Below are 24,683 nucleotides of genomic sequence, written 5' to 3'. Positions count from 1 at the left end.
ACACTGACGCCTATTGGTGTGGATGTGCCAGAGATTCTGTACTAAAACTATTTTAAAATTTACAGACCTGCTGTGTGGAGCATAAAATGTTTATTCAAAGATGAAAACGCAGCATCGAGAAAATTGTAAATATAAAAATACGTAATCACTACTGGTAAAAATGACTGACCGCACCTTTAAAGTGTAGCAGGTTCACTGGTGTGGGTAATAAGGATTTAAAGAGACTGGCCTTTTAAGACCTTGGGGGCGGGTATACATATGACTATCACACACACACACACACACACTCTCAGAAAGTGAGAGAGTTCAGTCACTCAGTCTCTCTTTGTTCTGGTTCTGTTTAAACCCTGGATCTGAAGGAATTCTCAGGTGAGCAGAACTGAGACGGTGTTTACCTGCGAGTCTGTGCTTTTATATGTCTTACTGTTTTTTTCGTCTGTTTGTTTTGGTTTATTTTGACATAGACTCTGGTTTTGGGACGAACCTGAAGTTGGCTTCTAATTTTAAAAGATCGTTCCACTTTAAATGCTGAAACGGTTGATCATTCTGGCTAAGATTGGCTTTTAGGGGAACTTTCCGTTCCACCTTAAACTCGGATTCTTTTAGGAATTGTCCGTTCCACTTTAAATTATTGAGCAGTTACATTAATTTTAATAAGAAGTCAACTCGGAGGCAATATTTTAACCAATGTGCCATTTAAGGTGGAATTGAGAATTTAAATATTAACCAGGTTACAATAGAACTTTCTGCGCCGTTTAAGGTGGAACGGACAGTTCCAAATACTTTATCTTCTGGGTTTAGCTTGTATTGGTACCCTTATGGGTACCCACAATTACAGGACAATGAGAGGTTGAATACGAAGTGAGCACTTCTCTTTGAAAACGCGTTGTTTTCGCCACAGTTTCAACAATTCTGTGGAATCTTGTGTAGGTTTTGGTTTAGTGTTACTGACTGCAATTTACTACAAGTCCTCACACGTGCAGTAAGACCAACCTGAGTGTGTGAGACAATGTGAAATGCAGCGCGCGCAGATTTTTGTGCGTTGTGTGTCACGTGATTTTTTTTTTTTTTTTTTTTTAAATCGATTTGGTTTTATTTACTTATTTATCCGGATTAAACTGCCAGTGTATACGCGTCTTTGCCCCGTCAAATAAACAAACATGACGTCATGTCGCAAACCATAGGAGTGCTTTTATATAAACAAGTTATGGTAAACAAGTAAATAATAATAAACATTAATTATAAACATTATATAGAGGTGTATTAATGAATAAATACAGGCTCTTAAGTTTCTAAAAGCAGGGTTTTAGTGAGGAACATTTTACAAAATAATTAACTTATTTATTAAATGGCTTAATATTAAAATCTAAAACAAGACATGAGAAATATTACTCACCATTTAATAAAGAAATGAACAAATTAAGTTATTTAACAAAAAAATAATTGTATTAAAAACATAAAATACTTTATATTCAAATGAATTCTCATATAAAACATTACAGTAGCCTTCACAGAAAACAACATCAAATGTGTAAAAAAAAAAGAAAGCTTTGCAGCAAATCTGCTTTACTTTAACATAATAATCTAATACATTATTATAACTAAACCAATAATAATACGATAATAACATCAACTACAAACAAAGGAACAGAATAAAAGTCTGTGATTCGGGGTCTGTACAAGTTTAATTATAAAGTGTCTCACTCCAGAGAACACAGTTCCCCTGGTGCAGCCCAGTGCTGGGCAGTTATCCCCCTCTGCCCCATTACACACACACATTAGCCCCCTGTGTCCGTTCCAGCCGGACTCGCTCTGACTGAATGTCTGCGAGGATGTGTTGTTTTGTTTTGTCTCAGTGTTGATTGACATTGTCTTTGTGTGCTGAAAGACGTGGAACCAGTTTTGAGTTTTTTTTTTAAATGATGAAGAAACGCCTCCGAATTGAAAGAGAGTGTGAGGATCTGAAAGTGAGACACATTCCTGCAGTGATTTTATAATTGTGCGTGTGTGTAACTGAAGCCCCAGCCTGTAAAACCAGCCAAGCCACAATCACAGTTCAGCGCTAATTTACACCTTCCTCAGAAAATCAGTGTCACTGTGTCTTTTCGTTCTTTACTGAACTCTGGGAACCCTGTGTTTTCACTCTCTGATTTTTCTGGAGAGATTTCCTGATTCCCGTCGTAGCGGCATTGTGGCTCTTTCCCACTCTTCCACACGGCTGCAGGGGCTCATGTGTGTGGCTGGGCGAGCATGTGAGTGGCTGGGTGATCAGCAGTTAGTGTTCTCCTCCAAGCGTGTTGAGCTCCTACTGGCTCCCCTGCACTCTCAGGGGGGGCTGAAGTACGAAGATCATTTCCTGAAATGGGCATTGAGTTGTAGGAGGAACTGGACCCTGGCAGTGGATCAGACTGAGCTCCAGCTGCAGCATTAATGGAGCTAATGGACGAAGGCCAAGTCTCTGCTTTTAGCCGAGTATTTCATGGCCTGGATCCATCCGTCCTCAGCTCACTGCAGTTTATCATTAGTTAATGTTCATAGTGCTTGGTGTAGCATTTGTTTGGAGGGACGTTTTGTCTGGCGTTTGTTTGGAGGGACGTTTTGTCTGGCGTTTGTTTGGAGAGACGTTTTGTCTGGCGTTTGTTTGGAGGGACATTTTGTCTGGCGTTTGTTTGGAGGGACATTTTGTCTGGCGTTTGTTTGGAGGGACATTTTGTCTGGCGTTTGTTTGGAGGGACGTTTTGTCTGGCGTTTGTTTGGAGGGACGTTTTGTCTGGCGTTTGTTTGGAGGGACGTTTTGTCTGGCGTTTGTTTGGAGGGACGTTTTGTCTGGCGTTTGTTTGGAGGGACGTTTTGTCTGGCGTTTGTTTGGAGGGACGTTTTGTCTGGCGTTTGTTTGGAGGGACGTTTTGTCTGGCGTTTGTTTGGAGGGACGTTTTGTCTGGCGTTTGTTTGGAGGGACGTTTTGTCTGGCGTTTGTTTGGAGGGACGTTTTGTCTGGCGTTTGTATGGAGGGACGTTTTGTCTGGCGTTTGTATGGAGGGACGTTTTGTCTGGCTTTTGTATGGAGGGACGTTTTGTCTGGCTTTTGTATGGAGGGACGTTTTGTCTGGCGTTTGTATGGAGGGACGTTTTGTCTGGCGTTTGTATGGAGGGACGTTTTGTCTGGCGTTTGTATGGAGGGACGTTTTGTCTGGCGTTTGTATGGAGGGACGTTTTGTCTGGTGTTTGTCACCACGACCTTGAAGTGCTTACAGAAAATTAATAAAGCTGATGAGTGCTGTGTCAGTAGTGAAATGTATGGGTGTAAAGACAATATTGTTGTTTACGGTTGAATAAAAGACGTCATAGACACAGAATAATTGGACACTCTGTGTCTCTGTGCATGTGTGTATTTAGTGTAATACTTCTGGTGATTTGGCAAATGTTTAGTTTGATTCAGGCAACTTCTCTCTCTGTGTGTGTGTGTGTGTGTCTCTCTCTTTCTCTCTCTCTCTCTCTCTCTCTGTGTGTGTGCGTGTCTTCCTCTCTCTCTCTCTCTCTCTCATTCTCTCTCTCTGAAGGGAGAGTAATAGACATTGTGCTGTTTGTCTTCATTCCTTTCTGAGATTACATTTTTACAATCAAAGCAGTGTGGTCTTTATTTTCACTTTAAAGGGGAATTTCTGTTTCCGAATTCCCTGTAATTCCGAGCCATGAGCAGATTCCGAGGAGCTCAGAGAGACTATTCTTCTGACGTCTGCAGGAGTGTTAAATTATTCAACCTTTTCAGGTTATTCTTAAAAACACTTGTCGAACTGAGATGGATCCTCAATGGAAATTAAGGGTTCATTAGCTGTGGATGTTGTGAGGAGGTAGTGCTCTCCGTCACTATCTCTGCCACATAATTCTAGTGACATAATGTCCGTGGGTTTGATTTTACAGAAGAAAGAAACACGGAGGGGTGGTGCAGAGAGAGACAGACAGACAGAGTTAGTGAGGGAGGGAGTGAGAGAGACAGGAAGAGGAAGGGAGGGGGAGTGAGAGAGACAGAAAGAGGGAGGCAGGGAGGGAGAGAGACAGAAAGAAGGAAGGAGGGAGGGAGGGTCGGAGAAGTGTGTTATTATCATCACTTTTCCTCTCCTCTTTATAATCATCTGTTTAACACCAAAGGCAAAGACTTTCCTGACACGTCTTAGCACAACACACTAAACACACTTCCTGAGGTGTGTGTGTGTGTGTTTATACCACACACATTGATAGTGTGTGTGTGTGTGTGTATGTTACAAACGCAGTGCGTTTGAATTAAATAAATGATACCCTCCTCAGGGGACTGCAGCAGTGTGATGTTCTGGTCTGGTGGAGGCCTGGGGAATGCTGCATCTCAACCTCATGGTGCTTTCTCAGCACAGAACCCACTCGACTCGTCTCTTCTGCTTCAGCCAAATTGGTCCTATTCCTGGAACCATGTTCTTTTTAGTCCCTGCTCTCTTACTGTTCCAGCCGAGCCAAGTCGGTACTAAATGTGAGCTGCAGAGCTCTGATTGGCCAGAGACCTGTCAATCACCAGGAAACACAGAGCTCCAGCACAAACTCACTTTTATCCGACTCTCAGCAGCATTCCCCTGAGGGGTTTCTGAAGAGGGTCAGATGCTCCTTGGGTCGGTGGCTGAGGAAAATCTCCAGCGAAAGCCAAATGTACGATAGGGAAATATGATCTGTGAGAATTGGGGGCAGAGCCCTAGCCCATGGTTCCTGTTAGAGATGGAGTTTTGTGATGCCACAGGATACATTTCATGAGGGAGCTGTGCTACTGGAAAAGCAACAACCTTTAAGCAAGCCAAGCCGTGTCAAATCAAGTTGTGTAAAGCCGGATCCATGCAGTGGAAAATCACCATTAGTGTTGTGTGTACAGAGTGGTTAGTGTTCTCCTCTGAGCGCGTCGAGCTGTGTACAGAGTGGTTAGTGTTCTCTGAGCGTGTTGAAATGGTGGGACAAAATATACTGTACCTCGCAGTTCCAGAACTATATGTCCCTCAGACACAGTGTGAAAAGAGGAACTGGGCTCTGCAAAAAATGCAGTTTCTTTCTTTTTCTATCTCTCCATCATCTCTCCATCCATTCGTTTTCCTGCAGAGAGCAGGACGAACCGGTTTACTGCCAGGAGACAGAAGCCACATGTAAATTAACATCGGCTGTGTGTGTGTGCGCGCGTGTGGGATTATCAGTTTTACTGACCCACATCTCCCAGGAGTTATGGCTCTACGCTCTGCAGTGCGGAGGCTGCCCCTGTTCCACACAGCAGCCACTGTTTAGACTGACCACCACTTCCTGTTTAGGACCCGCCCACTGACTCCTCCCATAGCATCCTCCAAAGCCAATCAGACACAGGCTCCTGGTTTAGGAACTGCCCATTGACTCCTCCCATATCGTCCAGCGGTGTATAAACTATAACCGATATAGTTTGATCCACACAAACCCTTCTGTGTTAAGAACCAGCAGCGCCCTCTACAGTTTAGTTCCACTCTGAGTCCTGTTTCGGCTCTGGACCCAGTGCCACACAGATCAGGATCACAGTGAAGTGATTACAGAAGATGAATGAATGAATGAATGAAATTTGTGGCGTTAAGCAGTGATGTCATTAGGGCTTTGTTTGAGGTCAGAGAATCAGATCTGTGTCCCAGATTTAAGAGTTTAATCTCTTCCTCTCTGTTTTCTCTCTGTCGCTTTCTCCCCTCACGTTTTCTCTCTGTCCTCTCTTTCTCTGTCTCTCTCCCTCTCCCTGTGTGTGTGTGTGTTATATAATCGGTTTGTGGAGCTGGGGTTTTTTTGTGTGTAAATGTCTCATGATCTTTGCTCTGATTTTTGCCCCTGGTTTTGATGAAGTTTCCACAGCTCTGTAGCTGAAGCCGGAGGCCATTGGAATATTTCTGGGAATATATTTAGTCTTTGACTCGTCCGGATCTGGACACACTTCACATTCCTCAGAGTGAAACGGGAGCTGACGCAATTCCATTCAAATCAAATCAAATCAAATTTATTTGTATAGCGTTTTCACAATTGATGTTGTCACAAAGCAGCTTCACAGAATTCCAGTAAGACAAAGATTTGACATGAAATGTAAAAACAAATGTAAAACCCTCAAGTGAGCAAGCCAGGGGCGACAGTGGCAAGGAAAAACTCCCCCAGCTGAGGAAGAAACCTTGGGAGGAACCAAGGCTCACAAGGGGTGACCCATCCTCCTCTGGTCAATCTACTGGTGATGATAGTTAGTAGTCCATGAGAACTTCAGTGTAGGGACAGCTTCAAGGCACTTGGTGGTTGCTGGAGCGTGGGCAGCTGGTCTGAAGCGTGGAGGAGGGTCTCGACAGTCATCCATCAGTGTCCAGACAGACAGGTGGGCAGTCGTTTACTCGGAAAGATGTAAAGGGATGGAATTAGTTTTGAACTGTTTTGTGTTTGTAAAGTAGAAAATATGAAAATTTCCAGAGTGTGGCTAATGACTCCGGCAGATCTGACTATGACAGCTTTAACTAAAAGGAGAGAACCAGGAGGACACACAGACACGGGAGCATCCTGAAACACTGGCATCCCTCCGCTCCACCGTCAACAAACCTGAGTGATCGCGAAAAGCGGCGGGACGACAGCACCAGCGTCTCAGTTTACTATAATTCCCTGTGTCCATGGACCCCCCGGATCTGCCGCCTTGATCTATGGGGGAGCATTAGCTACCAAAATATAAACTAAACAAATGTGTTTTTAGCGTAGATTTGAAGATTGCGACTGTGTCTGAGTCCCGAACATTTTCTGGAAGATCATTCCAGAGTCTGGGGGCTTTATAAGAAAAGGCTCTTCCCCCAGCTGAGGCCTTCTGAATTCTGGGAACAATTAAAAATCCAGTATTCTGTGATCTGAGTGAACGTGGAGGCTCATAATAGGAAATTGTATCTTGAAGATATTCAGGAGCAAGCCCATGTAGTGTCCTGGAGGGATAAGGCATTTCTAATCTTAGCAATATTGCGAAGATGTAAAAAAACTGTCCTAGTGATACTACCTATGTGTTTATCAAATGATAAATCCGGGTCAATTATGACACCAAGATTTTTTGCTGCTGAACCAGGTTTAACTGGAAAGTCAGCTAGATTTAAAATTAAATCTGATAATTTATTTCTTGCCACTTTTGGACCCAAAAGCAGGACCTCTGTTTTGTTGCTGTTTAGAAGGAGGAAGTTACGCAACATCCAGCCTTTCACGTCTTTTACACAGTCCTCTATTTTCTTTAATCTGTGTTTGTCATCGGGCTTGGCTGAAATATACAATTGTGTGTCGTCTGCGTAACAGTGAAAGTTAATGTCATGGTTTCTTATAACTGTGCCTAGCGGTAACATGTATAATGTAAATAATAATGGTCCTAAAATAGAGCCTTGTGGAATTCCAAATCTTACTTTAGAATATTTTGAATTTAGATTGTTTACTTTTACGAATTGATAACGTTCCGTTAAGTAAGATTTGAACCATAATAGGGCTGTCCCTGTGATTCCAACCATGTTTTCTAACCTTTCTATGAGAATATTGTGGTCTATTGTATCGAAGGCTGCACTTAGGTCAAGAAGCACCAACAGGGATACGTGGCCTTGATCAGAGGCAAGAAGAAGATCATTTGTTATCTTGACTAGAGCTGTCTCTGTACTATGATGTTGCCTGAATCCAGATTGGAATTTTTCATATATATGATTCTTATGTAGATATGAACTAAGTTGTTGGGCCACAGCTCTTTCTAAGATCTTGGACAGAAATGGCAAATTAGAAATAGGCCTGTAATTAGACAGTGTACTAGCATCAAGATTTGGTTTCTTGATCATAGGTTTAATAACTGCTAGTTTAAAAGCTTTGGGTACATGGCCCAGACTAAGCGATGAGTTTACTATAGTTAAAAGAGGATCAATAATAGCTGGTAGTACTTCTTTGAGCAACTTTGTGGGAATTGCATCAAGTGTGCAAGTTGTACAGTTTGCGGAGGTGATAATCTTCTCTAGTTCTAATTGTGGGAGTGGGTAAAAGGTTTCAAGTCTTTCTTTTATAGTTACATTATATTTTATATCATTTACATCGGGTGGCAGCCAGGATGGATTTGATCCTGTGGCTTGAGTTTGTTGTCTAATATTCTCAATTTTATTATTAAAAAAGTCCATAAAATCTTTACTGGTGAGAGTTGCTGGAATTAGTTGTTCAGAACCTGCTTGATTTTTTGTAATTCTAGGAAACACACTAAACAGTGCTCTCGGAATATTTTTATTATGGGAGATCAGCGAGGCCAGATATGCTGAGCGAGCTTTAGTGAGGGCATTTCTATACTCTATAAGGCTGTCCTTCCAGGCAGAATGGAACACTTCAAGCTTGGTTGATCGCCATTTCCTTTCTAGTTTTCGTAATGTTTGTTTTAAAGTACGGGTCTTATCATTATACCATGGTGCGAGCTTTTTCTGTCTTATACTTTTATGTTTAAGTGGTGCTACCTTTTCTAAAGTAGATCGACAGGTATTTTCTAGGTAATCAGTTAGTACATCTAGGTCCATTGGGTCTGATGGAGTTGGAACTAGGGTCGATAGTTCTGGTAGGTTTTCTATAAATTGTAGGGAGGTAGATGGTTTTATTATATGCCTTGTAGAATAGCGAGGGTTCCTACATATAGGATAAGATATTAGATATTAAATATTAGATATAGATATAAGATATTAATTTTGTCAATGTTAAGACCTAGTGTCAGAACTAAGTCTAAAGTGTGGCTGCAGTAGTGTGTAGGCCCTGTTACATTTTGAGTAATACCAATAGAGTCTAAGATTGAGGTAAATGCCTTTTTTAGTGGGTCACTTTCCTTCTCAAAATGGATATTGAAATCTCCTACAATTATAACTTTATGATTGCACACCGCTAGGTTTGTAGCAAAATCGCTGAATTCTTTCAGAAATTTTAAGTAAGGCCCTGGTGGTCTCTAAATGTTGCATAATAAAAATGCGTCCTTTTTTGTGACCGGATTTGTAATAATAGTGGAGAGAACCTCAAAAGAAGAGAAGGTGTCACATTGTTTAAGACTAATTTCTAGGGTATTTTGGTAAATTACACATACTCCACCTCCTTTGCCTGATATTCTTGGGCTATGTGCATAATTATAGCCTAGGGGGGTGGCTTCATTTAGTGCTAAATATTCATTTGGTCTAACCCACGTTTCCGTGAGACAGAAAACATTGAATGTATGATCACTTATAATATCATTTACGATGAGTGCTTTTGAGTTTAGTGATCTTATGTTGAGTAACCCAAATTTTAGTTCTGAGGTGTTGCTGCTAGGTGTTGTGTATGATTTAATATTGATTAGGTTGCTGAAACAGGCTGATTTTGTTTTTCTACTTTTACATTTAGTTCGGGGGAAAGACACAGTCTCAATACAGTTGAACCTGGGTGACGCCTCAAGACAGTTCGCAGACGGTCGGTTTAGCCTGTCTGTCTGCGGCCTGATCCCGGCTCTGGATTGTCAGCAGCTATCTACACTACTCTGCTGACTAACTAAAAGACTATGTGCTATGCTGCAAGAAAGTAAGGCAGCACCCTCCCGCGTGGGGTGGATACCATCCCTACCTATAAGACCAGGCTTGCCCTCAAAACGTAACCAATTGTCTATAAAGCCCACTTGTTTTTCAGAACACCACTTGGACATCCAGCAGTTTAACGCCCAAAGTCTGCTGTAAGCTTCGTCACCACGCCACATTGGTATGGGGCCAGAGCAGATTACGGCATCGGACATCGTCTGGGCCAGTTTAATCACCTCTGTAATATTACCCTTAGTTACCTCAGACTGCCGCAGACGAATATCATTGGCCCCTACATGAATGACTACCCTCGAATATCTCCTATTAGCTAACAGTCTAAGGTTGCCACTAATATCCGGCGTTCTGGCTCCCGATAAACAGCTAACTGTTACTGCCGGCGCCCCTAAAGGAGTAGCTAATTTCACATGTCGAACAATAGAGTCTCCTATAACCAGAGCACTCTTAACAGGCTCCTCAGCGGGTTCTTCGCTGAGCAGGGCAAACCTGTTTGACACGCGAATCGGAGGAGCGTGGTGTCCCGGTGGGCTAGCTTTGGCCTCAGCATTAGCATCAGCCTTAGCTTTCCGGCTATGATGCCGAGACGTCACCCATTCACCCCGCTGTGAGGGCTCTAACGCCGGAGTCGTGAGGGTGCTAACCCTCCCGAAGGCACCCGGAGTTGCTAACACTGAATCTCGCTGTTTATCCCTTAACAATAATAAGCTCCGGATGCGCACTTCTAACTGGTCCACTTTATCCACCAGAGAGCTAACTAGCTGACACTTAGTACAAACACAACCACTATCTTTATCGCTAGAGGTGGAAAAGGGGGTTAAACTAAACATGCCACACTCTGAGCAGGCAAAACAGCCAGTAGTAGCCATGGAATTGCAGGTACTTACCGCTTTTAGTGGATTTTAGTAACTTACACCAAGAACGTTACTCCAGGGTCCGGTGGCAGTTTTAGTGCCTCTGTAATGAATATTCCTGCGGAGACAATCTAAAAGATGGATCTATGGATGGTTAGTAGGTTATAAAAACAGATATAAATATAGAAATAACAGTGGAAACGAGTAAACAGGAAAACCCGAGCGATCAAAACAGCTTCCAAACGGGTACAGAAACAGCCAAACGGGTTGCCCATTAAATCCATTAAAATCGGATTTAAAGTTCTACGTTTGAGTTATTCTCTTCTTCTTCTTTCAGGGACTTTTATTCTATCGGTTTCTCAAAGGAAAACCCTGTCCACTTTTATTGTCTTCTGTCTTCTCCTCTCATCTGGTTTCACGTCATCTCTGCTTTTTTTTTCTTTTTTTTTTCTTTGAAGGGCACACTACTGGCGTCAGATATCTGGAAACAGATTTGGGACTCGGCCGTCACCAGGTTTAATGTGTACACGGCTGTAGTGTGTTGTTGTGACGACGAAGACACATTTACGCTGTCCTAGGGCTCTTGTCTTTGTCTGTAAATGTAATATGTTCAAATGGGTTTAATAGGAAAAGAAAGAATTCCTGGGAATGACAGCATCCCGCTGTGTTTCCGGCTTTGATTAAAATGTCGTTCTGAGATGGAAGAGTATTGTAAGTTTTGGGGCAGTGAGCTGATGGACTGCTGTCTCTCGCCTGTTTCTGCAGGTTCTTTCATGGAAGCAGTCGTCCAGGAACACACTGCGATGTCTCTGAGACCTGGACATTTGGGCAGTTCTGTTTACTGACCACACTTTCTGGATCGTTACTGAACCAAACAAACTGACCCTAACATTGGGAAGACTGGGGGAACTCCTGGAAAACCTTGTGCTCCAGGACAATTAGGAAGGAACATCTTGGATCAAGTGGAATTCCTGGAATATAAGTTCTCTAAAGTGAAAAGACTTGGAAAACTTGCGCCTGGAATATTAAAAGGATCAGACCTCTTGGCTGAAAGCTACTGCCGCTGGAACACCACCTGGAATATTATTAATCCAAAGGGACTGACTTTTCCCTGCCTCTGTTTTGTGAATTCCATCCATGATGCCGATCCTGAAGCAGCTGGTGTCCGCTTCCTCTCAGTCGAAGCGGCGTTCCCGTACGGATCTCACTGCGGAGATGATCAGCGCTCCGTTGGATGATTTCCGACACACGATGCACGTGGGCCGCGGCGGCGACGCCTTCGGGGACACGTCATTCCTCAGCAGCCGTTCCGGAGAACCGCCTCATGAACCGCAAACCCAGCAGAACTTTTCTAAACAGGGCCTGCTGTCTAGAACCTTCAGAAGCAGCAAGCGTTCTCAGTCTGTCACCTGTCCGGATAAGAGAGACAGTGTGAAAACAACGCCCTCTACTAGTTCGACTAGTTTCGTGAAGACTGCCATCTCTCTACCGTATTTAAACAATGACGAGAAAAGCCATCCCACCAAAGGAGGACCCAACCTGCCCAAGAGTGTGTCCTCCAGCCCAATCAGGAGTCTCCCAGACATTCCAGACCCAAATCCACATTCTGCAGAAACGAATGATTCGGAACTGGACGAGCAGAACTTTGGCATATTGACGGATCTCCCTGTGTCTTTAGCACCCCCTTATGGAGGTGGGATGAAGCATGCTGAATCTATTCTTTCCTTCCACATTGATCTGGGGCCTTCCATGCTTGGAGACATCCTCAGTGTCATGGACAAAAACGGATGGGAAGATGACATCTTCAGCAATTCCTCAAATTCCTGTCCACTTTCTAAACCTAAGGAGGAGAATGTGGTGTCCAAGGTTTATGACCGAAACGGAATGAATTATCAAGACACCAGGTCAAGATCAGAAGACGAAAGAACCAAGGACCACGGCACAAACCAAGCTCTGGACGACGGGGACATCATCTACATGGACGAGGACCAGGATGAAGACGAGATCAGGGTTTAAAGAATGTCTGATTTAAACAAGAGGAAGTGGAAGACATGGTTTTACAGGACTTTTATTTTGTAGAAACCAATCTACGAGAATCAGGACCAAATCTGGCTGGACAGGTTCAAACGGAATAAACTTCCTTCCCTTTCCTCAGCAGGATCTGCTTGTACTTTGAGTCTTTCTCTTTCCAATTTACAATGTTTTTATTTTATTTATTGATAGTTTTTTTCCACTGGAGAAAATTAGTTTAGAAAGTTGTAAACAATCCACCCAGTTTGAGCTTCTTATATTGTATTTATGACCCAACTATGCGTGGAAACCGCGGTCGTTGCACGTGGATGTTTTCTAAACACTGAGTGTGTTTTGTTTTTCAGACACAGAGACACTACAACGTAAAATCGTATTTACGTTAAATAGGGTGACCAGACGTCCTCTTTTACCCGGACATGTCCTCTTTTTTAGACTTAATAAAGTATCCGGGCGGAATTTCACAAACGTCCGGGATTTTCTTTTTCTAGAGCTTACATTGAATTTCGAGAAGTTTTTCTTTCACAAACTAGTCCCGCCCTCCCCTACTTTGTTTGGTTCGCTTGAGTGAGAAGGGGGAGTGGTGAAGTAGCCTAAAATCTTGAACGGATTGAACGGTCTGACTGTAGAGCTACCGTTATTGGTCGATAACCTTCTCTGTAAACATTCAATTGGTCAGTCTGCACGTCAGTAAGTAGTCGTCGTCTTCTCTCCAGACAGCGCTCGGATGATTCATCCCATTTGGTGGAAATGGGTAAAGTGTGGACATTAAATTTAACAGAGAGACCTAACACTACAGATCTGAGCTCAACGGCTCCCTGCTCACGTCCCTCTTCGATTTTAAGGTGGAAGTTGATTACAGACTTTACAAACACAGGAGAACACTAGAGACCTCCATTCCACCTTAAAACGACAACCTCTTTTTTCTGCTCAGAATCTCCCAGTTGCCGCCTTAAAGCTGGAGCTTTTTCTCCGGAGCTGAAAGCTTCTGGAAAACTTTTAAATTGTGATCAGAATCCAGAGGAATTCTGAGGGCTGACATTTTTCTGAAATATCTTCAGCACAGAGACAACGGACTAAAGCTGAAGGTTTTAATGAGTGAAATGTTCTTCAACTGAGAAACAGTTAAACCAGTGAAAATGCTGTATCATTTGAGTTAATCCTGAGTTAAATCAGCTGTACAGGCTTAATGAGGGATAATCCCGTTTCTATCTCCTGCGTTTATCCATGTTGTGGAGATTATTCCAGGAGGTGTTCACCAGAGCAGGATTTAGCCAGATAACTTAACCTCAAACACCAACTTATCTTAATATGATTGCTGTAAGATTTTATATTTCAACTAATCGGACAAATCCTGCACCTGTAATCTGAATCTGCTGGATTTCTCAGTCAGGTCGGTCTCATTGCTCTTCTGTGAAAGTTGGTTTTAAGTTATCCAGCTAAACTGAACTCCTGAATCACTGCTTGTGAGAGACACGGTACGTCTCAGAGGGGCTTGGTCCAATCAGGGCGCAGGGCCGGTGTTTTAGAATTGCATTTCTTCATGTTTCTGTCCGGCATTTTTAATTTGGGCTGTGGATGTTTACTCCTGAGTGTGTCACCCTGTGAAGGACTGGGGCCCCTCCAGGGTGTGTTCAGCCCTTGCACCCAGTGATTCTGTGTAGGCTCTGGACCCACCACCGCCCTGAACTGGATAAGGGCTACAGACAATAAATGAATGAATGAATATTTGCTCCTTCATCCGAACTTCTGGTGGAAACCCACACAGACACAGAGCAAACACCAGCCCCTGACCTCACTGATGCCCGTGTGACTGAATGCCATCAAATCCTCACAGCAATGTTCTGATATCTAGTGTAAACCCTCTGTTTCACATTTGTCCTGAGTTTAAATTGACGCTGAACCTGAGGCTGAAGGAAATGTGGCCTTTTTCCCTTTAAATTGTGCACTTTTTCTATTCTTTGGTTTTATTTTTAATTCTGAGGAAATTTCTACAAATGTGTTATAATTTGATCATAAAATTTATTTTGGTGAAGAACCACATTTGGCCTGAGGAAGAATCACAGAACAGTTTTATATTTTAATGAAGAATATATTGTGGGCGAGTTTCACATCATACAAAATCTGACAAATACAGGTTTGAATTGTATTTTTATTAAAAGGTGCTGAATGTTTGCCATATTTCATTGTTTTCTGTGAAAAATACCATTTAGGAAACACCCTTTAACTTTAAAATGTAGCAATGATTATTACAGCTCTGGATAAATAATAATAATAATAATAATGAGTACTGGCTTGGAATATTTTGGTGGGAATCAGGCAGAAATTTAACACTTAAAAAAACTTTTTACTTTCCTTTCTCTTTTATTATAAAATTTCTTATTTTTAAATAAAAGCAAAAACAGCTGTTTGTGTTTTATTCTGCAGTGTCATCTTGTGATTATTTTAAAGTTTCAACAGCTTCAGACTCTCTATCTGTCTCTCTCTCCCTCCGTCTGCCTCTCTCTGTCTCTATCTCTCTCTCCGTCTGTTTCTCTCTCTCTGTTTCTATCCCTGTCTCTCTTCCTCTCTCTCTCTCTGCCTCTCCATCTCTCTCTCTCCCTGTCTGTCACTGTCTCGCTCTCTCTCTTTCTCTCTCCCTCTATCTGTCTCTCTCCCTGCCTCTCCCTCTCTCTCTCCCTCCGTCTGCCTCGCTCTCTCTGCCTCCCTCTCTCTTTCTGTCTCTGTCTTTCTCTTCTATTCCCCAATGTTTCTCCTCACTCTCTAGTCCCTTTCACTCTGATTGTACTTGTGTGTGTCTCTGTGTGTGTGAGAGACAAATAGACTGTGTGGAACAATGCTCTGTATTGTTTATAGATAACACAGAGCTGTGTGTAAAGAGAATAATGAAATGTTTTCATGTTTCAGAATGAACTGCGCTAATGTTTATTTATAACACTCCATCCACTCACTCAGTAGAACACACACACACACTTCTGATTGTGTGTAGTAGGGCTGTAATTGCTGCCCTCTGGTGGCGGAGAGGAGCTCGTAGTCCGTGTGTGTCCAGATGTTTGTAGACTCTGAACTGCAAACACCCCTCGTTTTAACACACATTTTTGTATGAGTCAAATATGTTGGAAGTGTGGTGGTCAGACCTCAGCTTTGGAACAACGTAGGATTTCATACCTGTCTTTCTCCGATCTTCTCCAAACTCACACCCTGAGCAGAGGAGGCTTAGACAGCGCTGGTCTTACTCACTCCAAAGCCGAGAGCTGAGCATCTCATACCAAATATATAAGAAGTGGGATGGTGTCCAGTTCCTCCATAAACCAGCCACGTCGGATCTCAACTCCAGGGTGTAGTAGTTATCTCAAATACATTACAAGTGGGACACAAGTCAAGTCTGAGTAATTTTTAAAACATTATTTTTATGTTAAACATTTATGGAAGTATCCCAAGTCCCCCAACCCATATGTATAATTTAGTTTTAGATATCTTACAATATATTTATGATATCTTTAACTGGATTTGTGACTAGTCACAAAAAAAGATATCTCTAATTTATTTTTGACTAGTCATAACTTAATCGTAGATATCAGAAATGTAAATTAAAGATAGTCGGTAATTAATTTCAAATATGTTGAATTGGAGCTTCCATTTAGTAAATTTGACATCATTTACACTATGACATCAAAATATAATTAAAGAGATCTTAATTTTGAATTGCCTCTAGTCCTAAATGATTTGCAGATAGCTGTAATTAATGTAAATCCAGTCACACCATTTAATGTTAAAACGGCTAGCCATAAAATTGTCATCCTGACCAGTCAAAATGTAATTGTTACTAGTCAGAACTCTGTTGTAGATATCCAGTATTTAATTAACGATATTCAGACGAAAGCTATTTAATGTTAAAACACACACACTTCGTTATCAGCGTTAATCAGTTTAGAGTCTGCCCCAGAGCGTCCTTCTGAGGGTGTTTGTGGATACGATTCACACTGTGTCCACACGGGGACAGTTTACAGCAGCAGAGTTAATTTTGTGTAGTTCCTATCTTCCAGGAGGGGCGCAGTTCTGCTGCCGTGTTTCTGCAGTGAAGCGGAGAAGGAGAAGATCACGGCGCTGTGAAGGAAACGAGGTAAAAACGGTATTTAATTTGTTGATATTGCGTTGTATATGATTTTTGTAAATGTAATTAAAATATAAAACAGTACTGAACTGGGCTTTGCCCAAGACAGCGATCATGTATCGGTCCATTGGGTGAAAAGTTCGGAACCCCACTGACTGCAGGCCACCGCTGCTCCACCGATTTTATTCCACAGACTTTTATTCTGGAAAATAAACTAGTACAAATATTACTAACTGAGAGATGCAACAACGAGACTTTCTGATATAAAATGATTACGCAGAAAAGGTTGACACAGTTGTATTAAAATTATTTATTAATTTGAATTACGAAGAATACGAAAAAATAAATGAATTAAGGGAAAAGCAGTAAATTGGAAAAGTGCTAAAATGTGACATTGTGTTTCAATTTCTGTTTAACCGTGGTCCGCTGTCTTCTTGTTCTCAGGGTAGATTTATCCAAATAAATCGTTTCTAAACAATAGTTTATTTATTAAACATATTTTTTAATTTCCTCGTCTCTTATTTGTGTGTGGAGGGGTTGGGCACTCACGCATTAGGATCAAAATGAAATATTTTATAAAATTTTATAAAATATAATAACTTTATTTTATTTTTCAGTTTTATTAATATATTAACTTTTAACTTACATCTTTATAAAAAAAACTGTGAAATTAATGAAAGTATAACACACTAAACACTGATATTTCAGTAATTTACTCAGTTACAGGAGAAAAATGCTGCTGTAACACCATAGCAGCCACCTCTAACAGCATAGCAGCCACCTCTAATACCATAGCAACCACCTCCAACACCATAGCAGCCACTTCCAATTACGTAGGAACAGCTTTAGCAACTACCTTCAATCCCACAGTTCCTCTGCTTTCACACTGAGGAATAAAATGACGTGTAAATATTTTCTCTTTTATTCTGCAGTTCCGCTGTGGGGTGTTCACCTGCTGTCCACAGTTTAAACTGATCTCCAAAAATATAATTAGGATATTCCCCCGAAAGAGTAACTTGAAAGGATGAACTCAACAGAGATTAAATGTGAAGAAGTAGATTCCAGACAATGCTCAGAGATTCAAGAAACTTTCTGTAGTTCTCTCGCCTCCAACACGACCAAGAGAAGGTCTCACCGCTGTTCAGAGTGTGGGAAGTGTTTCACTCGACAAAGTAGTCTCCATGTGCACCAGCGAATTCACACCGGAGAGAAACCATATTGTTGCTCAGAGTGTGGAAAAAATTTCATTGTAAAGAGCCATCTTCGACTACATCAGCGAATTCACACCGGAGAGAAGCCCTTTCACTGCTTAGAATGTGGAAGAAATTTCACTCTACAGAGCCACCTCCAAAGACACAAGAGGATTCACACTGGAGAGAAACCGTATCAGTGTTTGGAGTGTGGGAAAAGTTTTAGAGACAATGACAGCCTCAAAAAACACCATCCAATTCACACCGGAGAGAAACGGTATTTGTGCTTGGATTGTGGCAGGAACTTTACATTACAGAGTCATCTCCAAACACACCAGAGAATTCACACCGGAGAAAAACCCTATTACTGCTCAGAGTGTGGGAAGAACTTCAGACATTCAAACACTTTAAAGTCGCACAAGTGCAGTAAGAAAGAGGAGGACACTGATGACACACGACTTTTACCGTCAGATTTCAGGATCGTAACTGTGTAAACATTCAACCTGCCAACGGCTCCCTAGCCCTCTGTATTCTGGAGTTCTTGACCTTTGACCTCTTCCAAAGTTCATATTAATCTACAAAAATACAGTGCACAAGAGTCCCCTCAACCCCAACTCCACAAACACTAAACACAGCAGAACTGAACTAACACAAAAAAACACACACACAAGACTCCAGTGGAAATTCCTACAGGGAATGTTGGGAATATATTTGTCTGGTAAAGAAACACTTCACTATTTTAATTAACTTTGCATTTTTGTAAATTTGACAGAGAGACAGTAGTTGGTTAATGTTTTGAAGATTTAAACACATGATAAATATCGAATGATTAGCGTTAGTTATCACTTGTGACCTAAAAGCACAGAACTGATTAAATATTATTAACTGAGAGATATATATTTCTTCCAATTGATTGTAAAGCATCCTTGGATATGTGAAATGTAACATTATTATTATTATTATTAATTAATTGATGTATAAATCTCAGCTCTGTTCTCTGAAACAATCCTGAAACCCAAACATTCTGGATTAGAACGATCATCTTCCTTTTATTGCCAGCTGCCAATGTGTCTAATGAACGTCTGCAAGACCAGGAAGATATTTTTGGTGAAATGTGAGAAGAAAGGACGTGTTCCTCCAGAGTTCTTCAGGTTCTAGATCAGAAGTGTAGATTTAATAATATGTACTTACTTTGAAACCCCTGGTATTTGTAAATATTTTTCTCTCACTATTGTGGAATGTGATTCTTTGACATAATTATTTATGAATTCTATGAAAATCCCAAACTGAGATTCTGTGTCCTGATTACTGAATGTAAGACATGTAATTACTGAGGGAAATGTGTCAGTAATACACACACGTGAACTAATGAGGTGGTGGTGTATTTGTGTGAATGCTTGTCTGAATTAACGCTTTCCTCCTTCAGTCCACGAAGGGGCGCTGTTGTTACAGATGTGTGTCTCCAGCGATGCAGAGGGAGATCTTCAGACATTTGATCACCTTAAAGAAACACAAGAGCGCTGTGAGAATATTGAATTATTCATGAGCGGTTTTTACAAGGTTTAAAGATGTAAGCTGTGTCTTAAGCAATTAAACTCTGATGAAGGTGTATATTTAAAGAGTAGATACTTTCTTTCTGAGAGCTCTGCAGTGGACATTAGGTCTGATGATTATAGTAGGAGTTTGCAAATAAAGCTTGTGAAGTGTCAGTTGAACAAATAATAATTCATATTTTTTGTTCTTTTTTGCAGAAAGGACAAAGTGAATGTAAACATTTTGTCCAGTTTAAGTTGTCATGGACTTGGCCAGACGACCAGTCTTTAATAAATGTAAATGTTGACAGTTTGAGCTCAGGACAAAGGACATGTTTTAACTGTCTAATGTCAAATCCTCTACTGGGGTTTGTTCCATCTGTCTGGCGTCTCCCATCTCCACCTCAGAAGATTCAGGAGAGTCGAAACCATTTTCGAGCTGGTCTGAATTATTAAGTGCCACCCTCAAGCAGAGAGATGTATATTCAATCTTGAGTGCTCCGATAAAGTAACTATCACAGCCGCAGAAACTTGTCTCAAAACGGGTGTGTTTAAAAATCACAATGCTTTGCCAGTGTAGTTTTTCCTTAGGTCCAGGGGGCGCTGTTTGTACAGCTGTTTCCCAAGTGAAGCGGAGAGGGAGAAGATCACAGCGCTGTGTTGAAGAAAACGCGGTAAAAACTCTTTATTTTCTTGATTTCTTTCAATTTAAATTTATAAAGGTTTCACCCTGTGTCTATAGTTAGCGTTTTTAATACACAAATACGATAAGAGAGATGAGATGTAAAACATTTTAATCAATGTTTTCGTGTTTTGTTAAAGCTTTATGGAAGTTTACTCAAAAATGTCATTTAATATTTTGGTTATTAATGCTGTTATCTCAGTGTAAACTGCTTTATTCAATAGTGGGCTTCTGTATTTTTACTGTATTTTGTGTGTGTCTTTCTTTTACCAGAAAGATTTTTGTGAGTCTTGTCCTGTCCCTCTTCTATCCACCTGATAAGCGGAAATACCTTATATTAAGAATTAAAGTAATGGAAATAGAAGGAAATGGAAAATAATATAAGTTCAAACTCTCTGGAAACATCCAGCAAATCTCTTAAAACAAACAGAAAGGTAAAGAAGAGAAATCAATACTGTTCAGAGTGTGGGAAGAGCTTTTTTCACCAGAGTTACCTCCTAGTTCATCAGCGAATTCATACCGGAGAAAAACCGTACCACTGCACTGAATGTGGCAACAGGTTTAGAGACATCAGCACCTTCAAAAAACACCAGAGAATTCACACCGGAGAGAAACCCTATCCATGTTTAGAGTGTGGACACAGGTTTAGAGACAGTGGGTCCTTAAAGAAACACCACAGAACTCATACTGGAGAAAAGCCGTTTTACTGCTGGGAATGTGGGAAAAATTTTACTCTCCAGAACAGCCTCCAAAGACACCAACTAATTCACACTGGAGAGAAACCGCACCACTGTCTAGACTGCGGGAAAAGTTTTACACTCAACAGTCGTCTCCGACAACACCAGCGCATTCACTCTGATGAAAAACCGTATTTCTGCTCAGACTGTGGGAGAAACTTTAGAGACAACTGTACCTTCAGGATTCACCAGCGAGTCCATACTGGAGAGAAACCGTATCACTGTGCAACTTGTGGACAGGATTTCAGACATTTGAGCACATTTAGGAAACACAAGTGTCCCATGAGGAAGACTAAGTGTGAATGACACTATTTTAATAAACATGAAAAACACACACTACAATCTGCTACACAATATATTGTCTTATGTGAAATCACCTTAAAACGAGTCTGTATGTTTAACATTCCCCATTTTCATAGGAATTAATCTGTTCCTACATGTTTTAAATGATATTTTCAGTGAAAATATCTGCCCATTAGCAGATAAGAAAGTGTGAATTTTTGCTTAAATGCTTTTAATTTATATAGTTTTCTTATAATCACTTAAAACAGGTACACATTTTGAATAGTGTTCTCATAATCTCATGGGACAGTAGCAACACTGAAATCCCCTTAGTTATATTCTCCTGGTGTTATCTATTCTAGTTAATCAGTGACACAGGATGCTGTCGGCTGGTTGACTATTCTCAGTCCAGTGGTGGCATGTGTATGTAAATGTGCAGCCATAGCTAAACGTGAATTACATACCTAGTGGACTTAATACAGGTGGGTTTTACATGGCACTATGCTGAAGTAAATGAGGTAAATCTATTTTATTCGTATAATAATATTGTCTTTCATTTTATTTTCTGTAGAAACATCATTTTCATTTGGTGAAAAATAAAAACCAAAGACTCAACTGAGAAAAGCCGTAGCACTGTTTTACTTCAGCAAATTTTGAGTACTTTCTATGAGGTGATTTATGGCAAATACTTCCCAAAGCATTTTTCAAAGAAATAATTCAAATATAGGTTTTTTTTTTTTGTTTGTTTGTTTTTTTTTTTTTGTTTTGTTTTTTTTTACATATTTTGCATTTTGGACATTTTTTCAGTAACCATCCTCTTAATGAAATCAGCTGGAAAGTGTCTCTGTGAACAATACTCAGTTTATATTAACTACATTCTTACAGCAACAGATTGACACATTTTTCTGTGAATTATGAAGTGTGTTTACATCCTACATAACGAGCATTGATTTACTACACAATATAATTATGTTTGTGAAAATGGGGCTGTTGGGGCAGGGTTTAAGTCATAAATGAAGTAACAGTAAAAAGGAAAAATATAATCCATCACACACCATCCAACTAGCACACACTCAATCACAAGCCCAGACGAAACCCAACACTAAAAACAAATGGTTAAGCCTTTTATTCAAAAGAATATCAATAACACACCATTTACACAGTCACACTATCAGTATGTCATTTTTCTCAAAGTTACAACAACTGCTCAGATCTGTCACAATTATTAATCATCTGATCACAATAACTTCAGTAAAAATCTTTCATAGGTCAGGATTCTACAGGCTGCATTCTGATTGGCTCTGGTATTGGTTCGACGTGAATAGCCTCTTCCTACATCTCATGCCAAAATCTGAGACTAGTGACAAGACTTGGGATTGGTCCTTTTGCCTTTCAGTCAAGCGTTGGCCCTGTTGAGTGCAAGACTATATCAGAACCAGCACAGGGAAGTGTTACTGATCTACTGAGCTGAAACACATGCAAGAAAAATAAAGCCAAATGAACCTGTGTGAAGGTCTTATGACTGCAGCTACATCACGTCTAGAGGGCAGTACTGAGTAATGTTTGTTTATTTGAACTCCTGCTGTTTCTAAGTCTCAAATGCAATAATCAGCTACATTTAAAATTTAAAAACAGCTACATGGCAATGACTCATATCATAATTTGTTTTCAGACATTCATGAACAGGGCCAGTGATGTCATTAGGGTACAGTTAAACAGGAATGACAGACATTACAGTTTATCTAAAAATAATAAGTATTAGTATCACCACGAATAAGAGGAATACACTTGTGTGTCTTTAAGGTTCGCGAATGCCTAAAGCTCCACCCACACTCTGCGCAGTAATACGGCTTCTCTCCAGTGTGAATCTGCTGATGTCTCTGAAGGGCACCTCTGTGACCAAAGCTAATCCCACACTCTGAGCAGGAATAAGGCTTTTCTCCAGTGTGAGTTCTCTGGTGAAGCTGGAGATGACACGACTGAGTGAAACTCTTTCCACAAATTAAGCAGTGAAATGGTTTCTCCTGTGTGTGAGTGAGCTGGTGTCTTTGGAAACTGCTTGGATGATTAAAACTCTTCCCACAGAGAGAACAGTGATACGGTTTCTCTCCGGTGTGAATTCTCTGATGTTGTAGTAAGTGACAGCGTTGAATAAAACTCTTCCCACACTCTGAACAGCGATGGTTCCTCTTCCTGATGTGAGTCTTCTGGTGTGTTTGGAGCAAATCTCTGTTCCCAAAACTTATCCCACATTCTGAACATTTGTAAATGTTTTCTCCGGTTTGAATACACTGATGTATTTGGGTATTGTTCTGAATATTTAAGTTCTTCTCACACTCGGAGTTCTGGTGTTGTGTCTTTTCTGCATGTATGAGCTGGTGTCTTTGAAAACTACTCGGATGATTAAAACTCTTCCCACAGAGAGAACAGTGATATGGTTTCTCTCCGGTATGAATTCTTTGATGGTGTCGTAGGTGACCTTGTTGAAAAAAACTCTTCCCACACTCTGAACAATGGTGTTTTCTCTTTTTTCCCATACTAAGAGAGATTTACTGAGAGATGACAGTGCTTGTTGTAGATTCAATCAGTGTGAGGTTTTCCTGTGGGGGGAAACATACAGGGACGACTTGGACCGGAACAATGTTCATGTCTGGAGAAGAAACATAAGCATTAAAAAATTCCAATGTGGAATTCCAAGTATGAGAGAGTTCACTCTCTGAGGAATGATGTCTGTTAATAGGGAAAGCCCTAACCTTGAATTAAAATAGTCAGTAGACAGAGTGACACAAAAACAAAGTTCACATTTTTATTTATTTTCATTAATTAACTTATTTTAAAACAGACAGGACCAGACAGAAATATAATTCTGATAATGGTGATGGAAAATCTGCTTAATTCAGTCTTTCTCTATTTGTATTCAGCTGGTGGAAATACAGGTCACACGTGAAACCTGTAAATAATCTTTCCCATCCGCAGGAGAAATAAAAAGCTGGTAAAAGTAAAATCTCTGAGAATAAACGGAGGCCATCCATCCATCCATTATCTGTAACCGCTTATCCAATTTAGGGTCGCGGGGGTCCAGAGCCTACCTGGAATCATCGGGCGCAAGGCGGGAATACACCCTGGAGGGGACGCCAGTCCTTCACAGGGCAACACAGACACATTCACTCACGGACACTTTTGAGTCGCCAATCCACCTGCAACGTGTGTTTTTGGACTGTGGGAGGAAACCGGAGCACCCGGAGGAAACCCACGCGGACACAGACAGTCACCCGGAGCGGGAATCGAACCCACAACCTCCAGGCCCCTGGAGCTGTGTGACTGCGACACTACCTGCTGCGCCACCGTGCCACAGTTTTCTGAATTCACATTTTTGTTCCTGAAGGGAATTAAATTAACTGCTTTCAGACAAAGTTTCTACACAGGCTCTCACTGAGACAGCTGTTATCTACTAAAAACCCCGTAGTCTCCGGGCATTTCAGTTTCGTAAACACAATATAAACAAGATAAATGAGATAAACAATTTAAATAAAGAGTTTATACCTTATTTCCTTCCACACAGCGCTGTGATCTTCTCCCTCTCCGCTTCACTGGAGAAACACAGTTGTAGAAACAGTGCCCCTGCTGGACTGAAATACAGCAATATTATTTCAATCCCACCCGTATTGGAACCAAGCCCGCGTCCC

General features: G+C 41.0%; 2 protein-coding genes across 2 annotated transcripts in view; both read left to right on the top strand.

Moving 5' to 3' along the window:
- The first annotated feature begins 251 nt into the window (after nt 1-251).
- LOC136692526 (cdc42 effector protein 4-like) lies at nt 252-14,810 on the top strand. Its single transcript, XM_066666018.1, has 2 exons — nt 252-369; nt 11,198-14,810. The coding sequence occupies exon 2, from the start codon at nt 11,570-11,572 to the stop codon at nt 12,446-12,448; it is 879 nt and encodes a 292-aa protein (XP_066522115.1). The 5' UTR covers nt 252-369; nt 11,198-11,569; the 3' UTR covers nt 12,449-14,810.
- Nucleotides 14,811-16,352: 1,542 nt separating this feature from the next.
- The window catches only part of LOC136691379 (zinc finger protein 850-like), a 54,498-nt gene continuing 46,167 nt past the window's right edge, over nt 16,353-24,683 (top strand). The window contains exons 1-3 of the mRNA XM_066663938.1: nt 16,353-16,583; nt 17,507-18,246; nt 20,344-21,019. Coding sequence (XP_066520035.1) covers nt 17,599-18,246; nt 20,344-21,019 — 1,324 coding nt within the window. The 5' untranslated portion in view covers nt 16,353-16,583; nt 17,507-17,598. The remainder of the gene's footprint in view (nt 16,584-17,506; nt 18,247-20,343; nt 21,020-24,683) is intronic.

The sequence above is a fragment of the Hoplias malabaricus genome, chromosome 3 (genome assembly GCF_029633855.1).
Source record: "Hoplias malabaricus isolate fHopMal1 chromosome 3, fHopMal1.hap1, whole genome shotgun sequence".
NCBI lineage: Eukaryota > Metazoa > Chordata > Actinopteri > Characiformes > Erythrinidae > Hoplias > Hoplias malabaricus.
The sequence above is the reverse complement of the archived record's forward strand: the minus strand, read 5'-3'. Positions and strand labels throughout refer to the sequence as shown.